The sequence below is a fragment of the Talpa occidentalis genome, unplaced genomic scaffold (genome assembly GCF_014898055.3).
Source record: "Talpa occidentalis isolate TD23 unplaced genomic scaffold, MPIMG_talOcc4v2.1 talOcc4.10, whole genome shotgun sequence".
Taxonomy (NCBI): domain Eukaryota; kingdom Metazoa; phylum Chordata; class Mammalia; order Eulipotyphla; family Talpidae; genus Talpa; species Talpa occidentalis.
The window spans coordinates 98797273-98813572 of record NW_023600993.1 but is presented as its reverse complement, the minus strand read 5'-3'; the positions used below and the strand labels follow the sequence as shown (position 1 = coordinate 98813572).

Here is a 16300-nt window from a genome sequence, read left to right as displayed (position 1 = left end):
AAGCCCGAGCTCCTAGCACTAGAGCTTGGCTTACACCCACATGTGCTCCTAGAGCTATCCCTATAAACAATGATGGAAACAAGCCAAGGACAAAAAAGGTGACGGGTTTGCAACTAGCCTTGTATGGGACTTTTGGCAAACCTTAGCTTCTATGGCTTTCAACATCTCTACCTACAAAGTGATGACTCTTCATATCAGCAGTATTCAATTTTCTTCCAGCAAGAAAACCCTAATTTCTCTTTAAAGTCTTTTTTGGAGGGCTACCATGTAAGTCGATAAACTCAAATATGAGTGTTTTTATATATACAGAGGATACAGGTAGAAAGATCCTTTATCTTTCTCAATTTCCCAAAGCCCAAAATAGTCCAAGACCTGTACTTAGCACGCAGAGTAAAAATAATCACTCTCTTCTCCAACATCCCTCTAATACTCCAATGAATCTATCTCCTTTTCAGAGTAACTTCTGGGAACAAACATCTAAAGAGGAGTTTGTCAGCCTTAAGCTGATTTTTCATATTCTGAAACTTAATTTTTATCAGAATAAATATTTCACCAGAAAGGTGGACACTGATCATCATTTTATAGATATCCGATGGGCTTTTATGTCCATTTAGTACAAAGCCCACTTTCCTCCATCTAAGAACATTTGAGATCATCTGCATTTTCTCAGTTTTCAAAGAATGTATTTTTAAATGAGAATTAAAATGTATTCAAGTTTCTGAGACTACATTTACTCTAATGCCATCTGTATAGTTCAGATAGGTAAAGTAACTGCTTAGAACTTTTCCTAAGTCTGACCTATTGCCAAGGCATTCTAAAGCTTTGAGTTTGGAGCATAAGTTAAAAAGCAGCACTCGCAAAATTGATTGTTACCTTACTAACAGCTAGTAGCTTCTGGGTAAGCTGAGTGATGAGGGTAGGGATGTAAGGGATTATGGCTTCTTGTAAGAGGGAAAAACTTCGCATAATAGCTGTAAAATATAAAAACAACAAAAAGAGTTTAAACTTCAGAACAAAACAGTGATTACATGGGGGAAAAGTTCACCAATGCATTAACTAAATGGTAAAGACACATTTTATATAGTGGATAAGGTCTAGTATGAACAAACACCCCAGTCCGAGGAAGGAACGAGTACACAAGCACTAGCTCCCAGTGCTGCACCGATGTGTAATGCCCTGGGTAGCTCTCTTCATCTGCAAATAATCTAAATTGCCCTTTCTTTTAAAGCTAGACCAGGTATTGGCAACACAATTTAAGTGGGAATATCCAGAAGACCCAAGGCTTACTTAAATAATTAAAAAAAAAAGGTGGGGGGGAAGGGAACAGTGAAGTAACTGAAGAGGGGGAAGAAGCTGAGAGCAGCAGGTAGAAGGGAGCAGTGTTTGAAATCTCTTTCACTTAGAAATCAGGGGCACCGGAAATGTGAGCACAGCAGCCGGTCATCAACTGAAAGAGAATGTCACCTGGCCATCATCTGCTCCAGAGAGAACAGGAGCCTAAGAAAAATCCAAAAGTAGATCTAAATTTCTGGGAGGAGCCATATTACAAAAATACTGCTCACACATGTCATGGGAGTCAAATACACTATTAAGCTTAAAAAAAAAAAAAAAAAAGTAATGATTGTTTTTCCACAAACAAATTTAAGAATATCTACTATATGTCAGGCATGGGGGACTAACGGTTATCTTCTCTTGCCCCCTAAATTTTGCAATGTGGTTACATCTATGTGAGCCAAAGAACCCCTCACCCCCTTTCACTAGCTAATCCCTCATGTCAGTTTATACATTACTTCAAGAGAAAGTCTATCCTGAGCTGCGTTAAGAGCGTTAAAGGATGGATTATCCTCTGGGCTGACACAGAATCCTTTCATTCACTCACAGAACAGTGTTTCTTGAGACGGCATTGCACACTGGGCACTCCTGAATAAATCAGGAACATAATAATGGAGAAGACAGACCAGTTAGCTGCCTCTCAGAAATGACATTAAACAAAAGTAATTACATGTCACTGTTGGGAAAAGTAGAGTGCTGAAACACAGAAAAATACACAACTAGATAAACACACTATAAACACATTTTCACATTGTCCTAACCTCCCTCCTGCAAAAAAAAAAAAAAAATCAGGGACAGTTTCTTTGAAAAGCATTTCCTATGAGTCAGACAGTGTGCTTAGGCGCTAGACTAAAACTGTCCCTTAGGTCCAAGGACACACGAATGTAACACCTGGCAGATGGTTACAGCGGCCAGTGTCCGTGGCAGCAAGTCCACGAAGGCATAATCTGTGTGAGATTATCAAATGCACTCAGGTATTCACACCAAGAGAGCATTGCAGAGCCATCAATAAATGTCCGATTTGATTTTTACCCTCAAAAAATTTAATCAAGGGAAGGAAAAAGGGGGTTTGCCACTTTTTCTTTAATAAGAAGGGTTCTGATCAAGTTAGGGCAAGAAATATTTTCTGCAAACTATTAAAAAGGAAATTTTATATTTAAAATATCTCCACCTACCTAATTCTTGGCAAACAGTTATCTGGTTCATAGACTAAGTAACCTGAAGTAACCTGAAGTACAACTCAAAGTGTTTATCCTTATAATCTGAGATTAGAGATTAAAGTTGGTACACCAGGGAAATGGCCTACCTTTCATAATATATTCATTTTCTGAAGAGCCAGGAAGTGTGAGAGCTTTGAAAAGGTTTGTTAGCAGAATCTCAACAAACGGTGCAATTTCTGCAGCTGTAAAGCTATAGATGAGAAAACAGCTTTCAGTCACTGCCCACTCTTGTGCTTGTCACTATGGAATACCCTGGCAACACTACATCACACTTCTCAGCATAAAATGGAGCCATCTCCCACCATGGACTATTGGCAGACAACTTAAGGAAATCATTTTTCAAATATGCTCATGCTGAGTTCCTAAGGTAGCACATCTGAGACCAAACAAATCCACGTCGAAAACCGTAAAAATTGCCCCTGGTTCTTATCTATCATCATGAAGAACAGAACTCATACTCTCAGCGTTCTGGGTCATCTTTTCTTCCTGCAGATGGAGCAGATTCAGAACTGTTTTCTGTATAAACTTTGGGTCTGAAGACAGGTAGGTACTGGCTTATCTCAAAGGGCATCTTTTCAACCCTTAAAATTGGCCACTGAGAGTATCTGTACTTCAAGTTCTTAATGAAGAACCTAAAATGGTTTTCCAGTTCACACCCAAAACTCAGATTCAAGACTCAGGCCAGAAGACCATCTCTTTTGAAGTCTGTGGAATTACTTTTATTCAGCTGTGCCAAAATACAAAAACAGCTAGGTGAAAATAACTCTGTTGCTCCACATTGCCAAGAATGCCACCACCAAATAGTCCCTTCTGAGATGCCCACTTGTGAGATGCCTTCAAAGTGAGTATTTAAATTTTAATCTCATGGACACACTGTGCAAATTTAACTAAGTTTTCTGTGACTTGGTTGCTAGGGGATTCCACATAAAATTCTGGCTTCCTTAACAAGATCCTTTGACATACATTAGCTTATTAAGCCAATCTCAGTTATTTTCTTTTGCTCCAATTTCCTCCACTTTATTATAATGTTTCTATTTTTTCATGCTGCCTCTTAAATCCTTTTGGAACAAGAGTGAGGCAGTGTAATGAGTAAAAACAATGCATTCATTTTCCTAACTACTAATGAAATCCCGAATACATTCAGAGATACAGCTGACCAGTACAGCACAGACCCCACCCTTAGCTTAAACACATACATTGTTTAGACTCAAATACTCACAGGGTGGCGTTGTTAGGCCCTCTCATAGTGAACAGTCTCTCAAGAGCATGTGCCGCGTAAGTATGGACAACAATACTTTCAGCTTGAAGATGACTAATCAAGAGAGGAATAGAGACTAAAAGATGCTCTTTTGGTACCTGAAAAACACAATAAACCAATGATGCGAACTAGGAGTAAAAGACAACCGGAAAGGAAGGGTTTGCTGGTTTTAAATGTACTTTCTCTGACGTCCCAGCTGCAGTTAACACAGCTGGGAAATAAAAAACTATCTTTACAGTGGCTCAGGTCACATTTCATTTTTCACAATTTTTTTTTTTGAGCATAAAACTATGATGCTTAAATGCAGATAAATGAACACACCACAAAATGACATCAGAGAAGCAAATTAAGATCATTAATATTAAGAACTATATTCTCACTAGTAGGTATGCTCAGAAAAGTATTTCAAGCTCTTGGTGCCTCATTTTCTCTTCAAAAAAAAGGGGGACAAAAGAAAGATTACCAATCTTCAAATTTGGCAAAACTGCATATGCACTTACCCTCTAGTCCAGAGATGGTACTTTTAGGAATTACCCCACAATTTGCTAAGTGCTAGACACCAGGCATTTATATTAAGGGCAGTGCTACTTAAAACAGTGAAAGATACAAAACACCTTAACTACCTATCTACAGGGATACAGGCTGAGTAAACCATGGGAGAGCCACCAATCGGAGTCCTATGCTATAAAAAAACTTAGGAATATCTGTATATATTACTTTAGAATGACTTATTAAATGAAAAAAAACCAGGTGAAAAATGTGTTCAGTATGCTTTCCTGTGTGTAAGAGGGGTATACAAATAGATCCAGGATAGAAGTAGGTTGTATGTTCAAAAATGTAGGGGACAGAGGAACGAGATAAACCATACTATGAGGATGCAGTAAACCAAATCTAAAACATAAAAAATTGCAAGAAAACGATGGGTTTCTCTAGCAAAAAACAGGCCTAATGAATGGGGAGGAGGACTTTTCTGTTGTAAATGAAGAGACGTGAGATGTAATCAACCTTCAGCAAGGTGTGACCCTGGATCCTAATTTTTAATAAAACCGTTGTAAAATGACATTTTTGAGATAACAGAGGAAAATTAAACATGGTCTGGAACCATGAAGTCTTTTAAGGGTTTACTGCTAATGGTTAGATGTGAACGTTAACTGTAACTGCACAGAAGGGAGAAGCTGGCATGCCTCCTGAGATTTAACAGCATATAATGTAAATGAAGAGATACTTACTTGGTTTCTAAAAATCATAATATATTTGATACCATCAGCTTTAAGGACAGGAAATTCATTCACTGTTAAAAAAGAAAGTCATAGTTATTTAAGTGCTAAGGACTGTCACTATCAAATGGATGAATATCAGATTTTTGAAACATGATTTTGGTAACCAAACTGTTAAGTAATTGAATTAATTATATAATGACCTACTGTAATGTAGTATTAATTCTGGTAAGATTATAAATATAATTCAGTTTTATCCTTTTTTAAGTTTGAATTTCACTACATCCTTAAATAATTTTTGAATACAAATGATTTGGACCCTAACCTAATGACCATATCATCTGTTTCTCAGAAATGAAATCTCTCTAAACTAGCTAGCATTTGCTTTAAATTGCCCTGGTGGTGGGAAAATAACATTAATAAAGGGATAGACGACTGATCAATTGTTAACATTGGTTGACAGTAATAAGGAAGTTCATTACAATATTGTTTTTTTTGAGAATACTTAAATTTATCCATACTCTTTTTTTTAAAAAAAGTATGTGAATCCTGATTAACATGGCTTCATAAAATACAGCAAGTTATCCTTAATTTTTATCAGTTTCAAGTCTCTGAGTGAGTAGGAAAAGCTAAATACAATCCCTAGATTATATACCAGGATAACAAAGCTGAATTTCAATTCAGTTCTACTTGTTTCTATTTTCCTTTTACACAGCAACGTTTTCTTCATAATGTTAATTCTGCCCGGGCAAGAGCTAGGACACCATTTTAAATTTTTATTCGATTAAAAAAAATTAACAGTGCCTTCCCAGGGGCCTAGGGGTTAGGACTCAGTGCTGCCTGAATTTGCTCCCCAGTTAGGGAGCTAACCCTCATAAGGTGCAGCAGACCTCTCCTGTCTCGGCTGCTCTGTATTTCTGCTCCCCACTGTCTCTGGTGAAGCCTCGCATCTGCTGCACCTCCAACCTACACCTCAGTCTGTCTACACAAAAATAAATAAAACGTAAATAAAATAAATTAACAGTAAGAGCCACTTTTCCCCCCTAGGATCATAATCATGTAGACAGAATCCTTACGACTTTTACCACAATGTTATTTATTTTGTAATTTAAAATAACGTAAATAAAAGTTGCAGCCATGGTGTTTAAGTTGCATAAAATTATTTTTTCCACAAAACTCACCATTAGCTGATTTTAAATCAGGGAGAATATGATTCACAAAGAACTCAGTCAAGTTTACAAGTTCATTTGCTTGTGTAATTCCATGCTGAAACATAAAATTTAACAGGGTAAAGTAACATCAAATATCTGTATTTAGCTATCACAACAGAAACTTTGGCAACTTTAATTTTAGTTAAAAATGGAAGTGAATATTTCAAAAGAAACTGCTTAAAATATAAAATAAGACTGTCTTATAGCTAATAAAGAAATTTTCCTAACTTAAAAAAGCAGCTAAATTCAAGGTAACTGTATTTTTATAGTTAAAGCTAAGGAAAAGTTTTTTGTCTGTAAGAAACTTAAATGCTTATTAATACACCAACAAAAAGCTATGTTTGGAACTGTATGAATTCTAATCAAAATGAATAGATTATCTAGCAGAATAAGCTGTTTCATCAGAAATACAACTTCTTTCTGATTCATGATTACCATTAAGTCTGTTTTAGAAACAAAATTTTATTGAAAAAATTCACCTTCTGTGTTTGGGCTTTTGATGCCAAAGAGGTCACTAGGTAAATAGCTGCATCTTTGTGTTTCCAGTTGACAGATGGATTTTTTGCATATTCCTGCAGCATGGAATTAACATAACCAGAGAAGATTCCTGTCACTGGTCCCTCAAAAAACTTGCATAATCCTCGTACTAGATCACAAGCAGCCCTGCGTCTAGTATCAATATCTATAAAATCAAATGGAAATACATCATGGGAGAAACAATTACCAACCAAGTTCATAAGAAAAAAGCAGCCACCTTGTAAGTTACCAGCAATATAAACCCAAAAGAAACACAAAAAGAAATCCAGATAATATGATAAACACATTGATGTAGCTCCTGAGAGTTGCTTTTTAAGGTGTACAAATTGGAGGAAGAAAACAGTTCTCTAATGAAAGCTGGGTGAAGTGACATGCTTATCTAACCCCCACTCCTCCCTGTATTTACTAGAAAGAGAGCAACTTTAAAACTGGTTTGTGAAGACACTTAACAGTTAAAAACCAAAATACATACCAGATCCTTCTAAATCTCTTCTTATGTACTCCTCAGAATTATCTTCAAAGGCTTCTTCATCAGCAGCTACAAACAAATTGACATTTACAGCTGAGTACACAGAAGTGTATGTGGCACTGCCATGTTTTACAGTGAAGCATGTTTTCTAACAACTCCTTCATATACTCTTAACCATCACTTAAAAGGGTACTTTAGGAGGGTAGTTAATAGGTAGTTCATATAGCTATGATATTATAGAGGCTCACTTGCTCTCATTCGATGTCAGTGTTCCCAGAATTGGATTTCACCATGAACTTTCAAAAGCCGAGTGTTGGAGACCAGGGGCCTCCCTAGTAGGGTAGGGGTTAAGTTTCAGCATTATCACTGGTATGGCCTGAGTTGGATCCTCCACCAGGGAGCTGACCCACATATGGCGCAGCAGACCTCTCCTGTCTCGCCTGCTGCCCCCCCCTTAGCAGTGTATTTCAGTCAATCCACCCGTTCTGCTCCCCACTGTCTCTGGTGAGTCCTCTCACCCCCCCACACTTCTGGCCTATACCTCGATTCTTGTATGCATAAATTTAAAAAAAAAAATCTTAAAAACCATAGCCTAACAATTATAATCACCATTATTCATAATAAGCAATGTCAAAACAAAACAAAAAACCAGAATGGACACTATTAGGATAAATATGTTCTTTATACTGTAGTTTTATGAAAACAAAGGGGGGGAAAAAAACCCTCACATTATATTGCCCTTTGTTCTAGTCTGTTAAACTGAGAACCACTGATCTCTAGACTACTTTGATATAAGACACAATTTCTTATTCATATTACATGCTCTTCCAAATATGAGGGAAGAGCAAATATGAGGGGAAAAGACATTTTGTATATAGACTAAATGGGCTTCATCTTTATATTTAAAAGGTATCAATCAGGGGGCCTCCCTGTAGGCACAGGGGTTAAAGACACAGAGCTATCAAGCTATTGCCAGCCACAACAACATGAGTTCTATCCCTGGCCAGGGAGCTGACCCACATGGCACAGCAGAGCTCTCCTGTCTCACCCGCTGCTCCCTCAAATCAACCTGTTTAAAAACAGCTGCTGCCTTGGTAGACTACTGAATCAAACAAAACCAACAAATTGTTTCCTTAAGATCCTGGATAGTCTCTCTCTTTTCAATGTGATAGTATTTTTAAAGATCTTATTCAACACTTCTGTGAAAAAACCTCCACAGTGTAGAACAAAGGTCATTACAGCAACATTCATTTTACAAATGACTTGTACATTTTCAGTATTGGTTTAGAAAATAAACCCAGTTTTTTGTTGTTGTTGTTTTAACACTAAAAAAAGACCGACTTGATTACCAAACGCAACAAGACATTAAGTTTATATTCATGTGGGCCTCCCTGGTGGCATAGGGGTTAAAGTCTCAAGCTATCGCCAGCCACTATGGTCTCAGTTGGATCACTGGCCAGCGAGCTGACCCATATGGTGCAGCAGACCTCTCCTTCCTCGTCTGCTGCTCCCCTCGGCAGTATGTTTCAGTATATTTGCCTGTTCTGCTCCCCGTTCTGTCTTTGGTGAATCCTCTCACCACCCAACCTCTGGCCTAAACTATAGCTCTTGTATGCATAAATAAATATAAATCTTAAAAAAAATTATATTAATGCACTTCAAAAACTAAACTTTTAATCTCTTGAATAAACCTTTCCACTCTGCCATAATTACCTCTAAATTCCATGTTAGGCACAATAACCTTTTCACAGATACTTGTCAGCGTGTTCTGGTCCTCAAAGAGATTCTTATAGTGAGGTCTCTCACAAACCGAAGCCAGAAATTGAATTGCATTACTTACCAACTAGAATAAAACACAAAAATATTTTTAAAAGCAAAACCAAATCAGGTCTTTCTTGGAGGAGATACGGAGAGAATGTCTTATTTGTCTCCAGCACAATCTTACCAAGTCATATTTAACCTCTTGACCTGTAGTAACTAGTAAATTCCAGATGGCTGTGACAAAACGAGGCAGGTACCGCTGAAATTCTTCATCGTACTTCTGTGCATAGAGTGCAGCATTATCACAAATCTGGGACTTCAAGAGTTCCAATAAGCCTGCTTCTTCTTCATCCTCACATAAGAGAAAACAGAAAACTCAAACATATAATTTTAATGCTACCATTAATATGGAGTAACTGAAATTCCTCTACTAGAGTCTCTAAAATTGAAATTCAAGGCCAAGAGTTGTAAATTATATCTATACCACCCATTTAGTCACTTAATCTTTCAAATAAAGTGAGGTATTTACTGATAACTGAGAGCAGCTCTCTAAAGTTTTTCCATAAAGCCTTTTGTTTTGATTGCTGAATTACAAAATACTGACAAATGAAACTGAAAATAGTATATTCCTACAGAAACCCTAAGGATACAAATCATACCACACTTTCCCATAACACGGTTAGCTGTACTGTCTTGTCTTTTAAAGGGTTCTCATTTCAAATACATTAAGATCTATTCTTCCTCTCCCAATAAGGTAAGGCTACAGGATTCTTAAAATAATACACTGCCAATAAAACATTTATCTAAATCAGTGGCCAGTAAACTATAGCCTGTGGTCTATTTTTGTAAGTAAAGTTTTATTAAAACACAATAATAATTCTTTGTCTTAAATATAGTATTATCTATGGCTGCTTTCAACTACAGCAATGGAGAGGCTGGATTAGAGAACTGGTAACTGAAGTCAAAAGGATTTTTACTATGTGGACCTTTACAGAAAAAGCTTGCCAATCCCAAATTACATGATGACAATGATTTACAGACTATCACAGCAATTCACAAAAAAATTCTGAGTTATAGAATGTGCTAAAGAACTCCCTAACAGCTGGCTCGAGGCATAAACATAAGGGGTGTTACACAGCAAGATGACACAAGGGAGAACACAGTTATATAGGCAAATAGTTCCCTGTAAATATTCTAAGTAAAAAATTTCTGTTAGACTTCTGTCCCTGCACTCCACTCCCAAAACCTTATTTTAACCACCAATTTCATCTCATGATAAAGTATTATCAATGTTTTAGTTTTAATAGTTACTTCCCTTGGTAAAGAGGCAGATCATAGACCCATTAGTAAACAACGGGTCACACAGAATGAGTGCTGTCTGCTGAAAAGGACAGGTGACACGATCCAGATCAGAAGAAACTTTTTTTTTTTTTAATAGAGGCATGCTTTATTTATTTATTTATTTATTTTGTTTGTTTGTTTTGTTTATACATGCACTGGGTACAGTCAGAAGCGCGGGAGGGTGAGAGAATTCACCAGAGCCAGAGCGGGGAGCAGATCAGGCAGAAGGACCGAAGTACACTGCTGAGGGGAGCAGCGGGCGGCAGGAGAGGTCTGCGCGCCATGTGGGACCCTCCTCCGGTGGCCGGGGAGCAGCCGGGGATCGAACCGGTACCGCAGAGGTTGCGGGCAGCTTCGCAACCGAGCGCTCAACCGCTGTGCCACCGGGGAGGCCCCAGATCAGAAGAAACTTACATGTTACAAATGATCATGTTCTTGCTTCCCAATAACTTTTTTTTTTAAAAGGGCCATTACAACAGAGGCTCACGTTTTTAATACCATCAATGTCAGCAAGTTCTGGTCTCCAAATACATTCTTAGAGTGAGGTCTCTCACAAACCAAAGCCAGATAATTTCATAAAATGTCCACAATCTGAAAACTCTTGAGGCCTTACTTTCAATTATGTAACGAAATTGCCTTCTCTATACATTGTGACAAAAGCCAGGCCCACAATAAAGGAATAAGTCTGTACACTACAACCACACAGGTATGGAACATTCCATAATTAAGTATTCCCTGCACTCTTTAGTAGCAATAAAATGATTTCTAAGGAAGCAGAATGCTGTTTGCTCTCAATTTTATTTTTCTTAAGTTTATGCTCCAAAGTTCAGAGGGCACTTAAGTAATTCTAAAAAAAAAAAATAAATAAATAAAAGACTACTTAGGAAACAGTACTTACATCAGTTTGTAGAAGCTTATTATCTAGTGTCAAGAGGGTATGGAAATTGTTCATCCACGTTTCCATATTATCTTCAAAAAATTCAGGGAGATCCTAAGGAATAAACACTTAGTTGAGATGTGCTAAAAATAAGGATGCTATTTTAATGTTTTCCTTACCACACCAAATATTTCCCACAGGCCTACAAACTCAAGTCCTCACATCTTAGTCTGAGCCAACCATTCCCTATTTGACAAGCATTCTCTGCTCTATCTAGGTACAGCAGCTGAATAAACCATGCTTACTTCTGCCTGTTTATATGCTTTCAACACAAGTGATGTTACCTCTAATTCCTGTCCCAATCTAAATCTACTTCAAGGTCCAAGTAAGACTGCATCAAGCCTTTCCTCACAAAACTCTGTACACGCCAATATAGTCCTCTCCCTTTCTAACTAATGCATTTATTGCAAGATAATCACCCATTCAGACTCAGCTACAGCCTTATACAGTTACACATCTCCTGTGGCACAACACTGCCTTCATAACGAAGGACGCACCCTCCAAGGGTAAAGATTATGCCTCCTGCCTTTGGTCTCCCTGACTAAGCCTAACAAATTATTAAAAGCCTCATTTTACCTGACTTCTAAGAAGAATTCAAAAGAAGGTAGTAGTAGTAGTACAGAAGTATCCTTTTGTAAGAATGTCTCAAATTGCTGTCCTGCTGAACACTGACGTAGGGATGTCATTTTAGGTTGTTCATCTCCTATTCCACCTATGCCTTTTGGGGAATGCTCTCCCTGTGGCTATGAGTGTAGTCATATTGTGAGGGTTAAGTCCAGGTACTTGGCTCTGGCTATGAACAATGAAAAGGTCAGATCTTTCCTCTTGCATCTCAATAATCTGTATAAGTAATCTGTACCAGTAAGACCCCCTTCCCTTCTTGGTCCTGGAGCTCTGAATTGTAAAGATTTAAGAAGAGAAAAAATGGTTGAAGGCCATCTCAGTAACAATAGGGTGACTAACTATTCTGCTATAAAACTTTGGTTCTTTCTTCTGAAATGTCACAACTTCTCAACATTCTACTGAGTCTGATTCTTCAGCTTTCTGTCTTCACCATATGCTTCCAAAAACAAAACAAACCCACTCTCAACCTTCAGGTATAATCTACTCAGAGACCACCCCCCCTACTCAAAAATAGCCTCCACACCCCCTACAATGATAACCCCTTAAATAAACAAAGAGGGGTCCCCCTGGCAGCACAAGGGATTAAGTCTCAGCACTATGAAGCTATTGGCAGCTACTGCAGCATGAGTTTGACCCCTGGCCAGGGAGTTGACGCATGTGGCGCAGCAGATCTCTCATCTCCCCGCTGTTCCCCTCAAGCAGTGTATTTCAGCATATCTGCCTATTCTGCTCCCTGCTCTGTCTCTGGTAAGTCCTCTCACCCCCTCCCCCATACTTCTGGCCTACACCCCAGCTCTTACATGCATAAATAAAAATAAATCTGTAAATAAACAAACAAAAGAAGACCTGAGGATGTGACTTCTCAGAGCCTTTAATAAAGTAGTACACAGGATGACTTTCCAAAACAATGATTTAGGATGAGGTGTTCCCTAACTTATTGGACTACAAGAGAATGCTACTTTCCCCCATGAAATATACACTAGTATCTCCAGAAACTACCATAAAGCAGAACATAAGTTTGTAGATAAAGGAGGGGAGAAAAAAATATTTTTCTTTCAGAAAACTCAATACTGGTAAAGAAGTCTATCAAGTGGAAAACTATATATTTGATATCAAAGAATAAGAATCAAAAAAGCAAGAAATAAAACTTACCTGAAAGTTTAAACTGTAGAATAGCTTTGAGATCAAGATCAGGGAAGAAAAAAGAATCCTCAGGGCAGAGGCATCATTTGCGTGGGTACTGCAGAGTTCAATAGTGGCCTTGGATAAGGAATTTGGGAACATTGTTTTAGTGTATTTTAAATCTAGCACACTAACCTGCAGGCTGAGACTACTTACTTCTTTCCCCAAATCTGGCATTTAAATAGTAACATATAGCCATTTAAGATATTCTGAAAAGTATGCTAAAGTATATATTTTCAAATCGTCCATACTAGCACTATTGAAAAGTCCAATGTTAGTGTTTTGAAATAGATCCTTCTCTCCTCTACACATAAAAATATATTATAACAAAAACTGTCTTTATATGCTTTTGTTAAATAGTTGCCATTACTTAGCAAGTGGGCTGTTTCTGATCACCCACTGTTCTAATAGGCTTATTTCTAAGACTTTGTGCACACCTCTAATTTTTGCAGTCTGGGATGATACAGGTGTATGTATGACTGAAGCAGCACAGTATGTTCTCTGAGCAAAGACTAGAAACCAGAGGACCTGGTTACAAGCCAGACTGTCATACTCAAAATGAACATTATTTGGAGCAAGTAAGCTGTTTACTGAGCCCCAGTCTCCCATTTATAATATAAGGACAAAGCCCATCTCACAGTGAGAATGTGATAATCAAATAAGAAGTCATACACTCAACCTATTACTTCCTATGTCCCAAAGTTAGGAAATACAGTCTATTCCTTGCATACATCAAGTCTTCTTTATAAAACATTAAACGCTAGAAAATTAGTACCTTTTACATCCCAATGCACAGGACACCAAAGTGTTCATTTTATTATACTCTATGCCCTTTTAACATTATTAAAAAGAAATAAAAATCTCTGCCAATTTAATAGGTAAGGGGAAAAAGGACATTTTGCCTAATTTTATTTCTTAAAGTGAAAGTGTACCATTACTAAGTTATCCTAACCAATCTGTGCATCACTGCACATTTCAGAAAGTTGTGACCCACCATCATGCCAGTTTTCTTTCTGAAAATAAGAAATGAATAGCTTTTCTAGTTAGCAAAACTAGCCTAGAGGTCTGGTTATTTTTTCTTATTAGCTGTGTGTACTATACCCTCTCTTTCCTTACCTGGACAGTAATACATCTCATTTCAATCATATAGAATTCTCACAATGAAGAACATTATGTAGGAAAGTCGCCTGTGCAGTATAAAGTAATGTACAAATATGTAAAATAAACAAAACTTCATTAACGCTTAAAATAAAAATATGGATTTATCCCTTTAGAGAAATGTACTCAAGTAACTTGAGTGAAATAACGATAATGATTTGCTGGGTCTCCCTGGTGGTGCAGGGGTTAAAGACAGCAGCATCAAGCTATTGCCAGCCACTGCAGCATGAGTTCGATCCCTGGCCTGCCAGGGAGAGACGCACATGGCATAGCAGACCTTTCCTGTCTCGCCCGCTGCTCCCTCAGCACTGCATTTCAGTAGAGCTGCCTGTTCTGCTCCCCAGTCTCTGGTGAATCCTCTCACCACCCCGCACCTCTGGCTTACACCCCAGTTCCTGTATGCATGAATAAATAAATCTTAAAAAAAAAAAAAAAAAACAATTTGCTTTAAATATACATGAAAAAGAGGAGGAACAGATTTTAAAATAAATAAAAATGGCATTTGTTTTAAATTATTACATTGAAATGTCACTCCATACCTTAAAGAGATTAGTCAATGGCAAAGCAAAGGCATCCAGAACAAGTTTAATTTCAGTCCATAACTCGTTTGACTTAAATTCATGGCGATATCTAGAAAATTGAGGTAAAATAGGTACATTTACAAATTTTTGTTTATAGACTTTAGTTCTGGTAACTAGAGAAAAAAACTTTGGCCACTCAGCTTTCTGAAACTCAAAGAAAATTCTTCCATTTCTCTTTAAAGGAATCAAGCACATTTTCTGAGACAAGGTATTTCACAGGCAAATCAAATACCTTAAGAAAAAAACAAATGTCCTAATGAATTGAGAGGCTTGTGCTCTTATTCTAGGATCATTATATTCAAAAGAGTGCTAACAGTCACAACAACATAACTATTTACGCAAGCAAAACACATTAAAAAATATGAACCGGTACATTAATACCTTTTAAATAACGAATGTGCTGTACGAAGGACTCCATTAATAACATGGAAATCTCCACTCTGAAAGCGATTCACCATTTCTGTCAATAAATCAGGCCACTTTTGAGGGAAATCTTCTCTGCCAATAATGCTAATGGCATCACTTAACTGGGTGGAGGAAAAGGATTCATTAGATGAAAAAAGCTCTACAACAAGCCTACCTAAGAAGCTGGGCCTTACATCACCTGTTTCTGAATTTGCTCTGGGCTGCTAAGCATCAAGTGCACAATGTTGGCCTTAATGGCAACTCTATCAGCTTCACAAATTTTGTTTGGTTCATCCTCAACCTAAAAGCAAAACATCAAAAAGCAATAATGTAAAATCCATATCCATGACCATACAAATTTATGGTTTTCAGAGAAAAACAGAAAGGTAGAGCCATCCTTATACAAGAGCGGGTTATAGGACCCACTATACGCTGATGAAAGCATGAACTCTGGCCCCAGAAAAAGGTACACTCCCTCCCAAATTCAAGATTTTATACACAAATTCATGAGCTTCTTTTAACTCCCTGGTCCCAAGTAAAAACCTTAGTTCTATATGTAAGCTAATCAGAACATGTGGTTAAAATCTTTATAGCTATATATGCTACTAGTTCTCATTCACCTTCAAAGGCTTCAATTTGACTTTCACCTTAAATCAAAGGTATTTTCTATAAAAACCTCCTGACCTTTAAAGGTTAGAATGTATCGAGGACTGCATCACCAAAGAGGTTCTAGAAGTCTCATTAATTTTACCATTCAAGAAAAATCAAGAGGGCTAGCATGTCTGTAAGTAGAGGGTTGGACTTTCAAATATTCTAAGATTTACTAAGTTTCTTCACCACATGTGGTAACACTTGACTCTATAAACGTAAATGTAATGCTTATTATTTTTTAAAACTCACTGAGGGAATGGAAAAACATTCTTTTTTTTTGTTTTGTTTAGAGAAAGAAAACGTTTAAGGAGCAAAGGAATTGAGAAAAACAATTTTCAATAGATTTAAAGCTGATGTTTTAGAAAAACTGACCACTTCTGACATCTTTAATACTGTCTATAATGTCATTACTGCCA

At 37.4% G+C, this 16300-nt stretch overlaps 1 protein-coding gene across 1 annotated transcript in view; it reads right to left on the bottom strand.

The window, feature by feature from the left end:
* CSE1L (chromosome segregation 1 like) overlaps nt 1-16300 on the bottom strand; it is a 39070-nt gene that overhangs the window by 6253 nt on the left and 16517 nt on the right. The window contains exons 4-17 of the mRNA XM_037500013.2: nt 15433-15534; nt 15210-15355; nt 14787-14877; nt 13060-13167; nt 11245-11337; nt 9190-9357; nt 8958-9087; nt 7248-7313; nt 6718-6920; nt 6209-6293; nt 5040-5101; nt 3772-3908; nt 2639-2742; nt 874-971 (exon numbers count right to left, since the gene is read on the bottom strand). Of these exons, the coding sequence (XP_037355910.1) occupies nt 874-971; nt 2639-2742; nt 3772-3908; nt 5040-5101; nt 6209-6293; nt 6718-6920; nt 7248-7313; nt 8958-9087; nt 9190-9357; nt 11245-11337; nt 13060-13167; nt 14787-14877; nt 15210-15355; nt 15433-15534 (1593 nt within the window). The remainder of the gene's footprint in view (nt 1-873; nt 972-2638; nt 2743-3771; nt 3909-5039; nt 5102-6208; nt 6294-6717; nt 6921-7247; nt 7314-8957; nt 9088-9189; nt 9358-11244; nt 11338-13059; nt 13168-14786; nt 14878-15209; nt 15356-15432; nt 15535-16300) is intronic.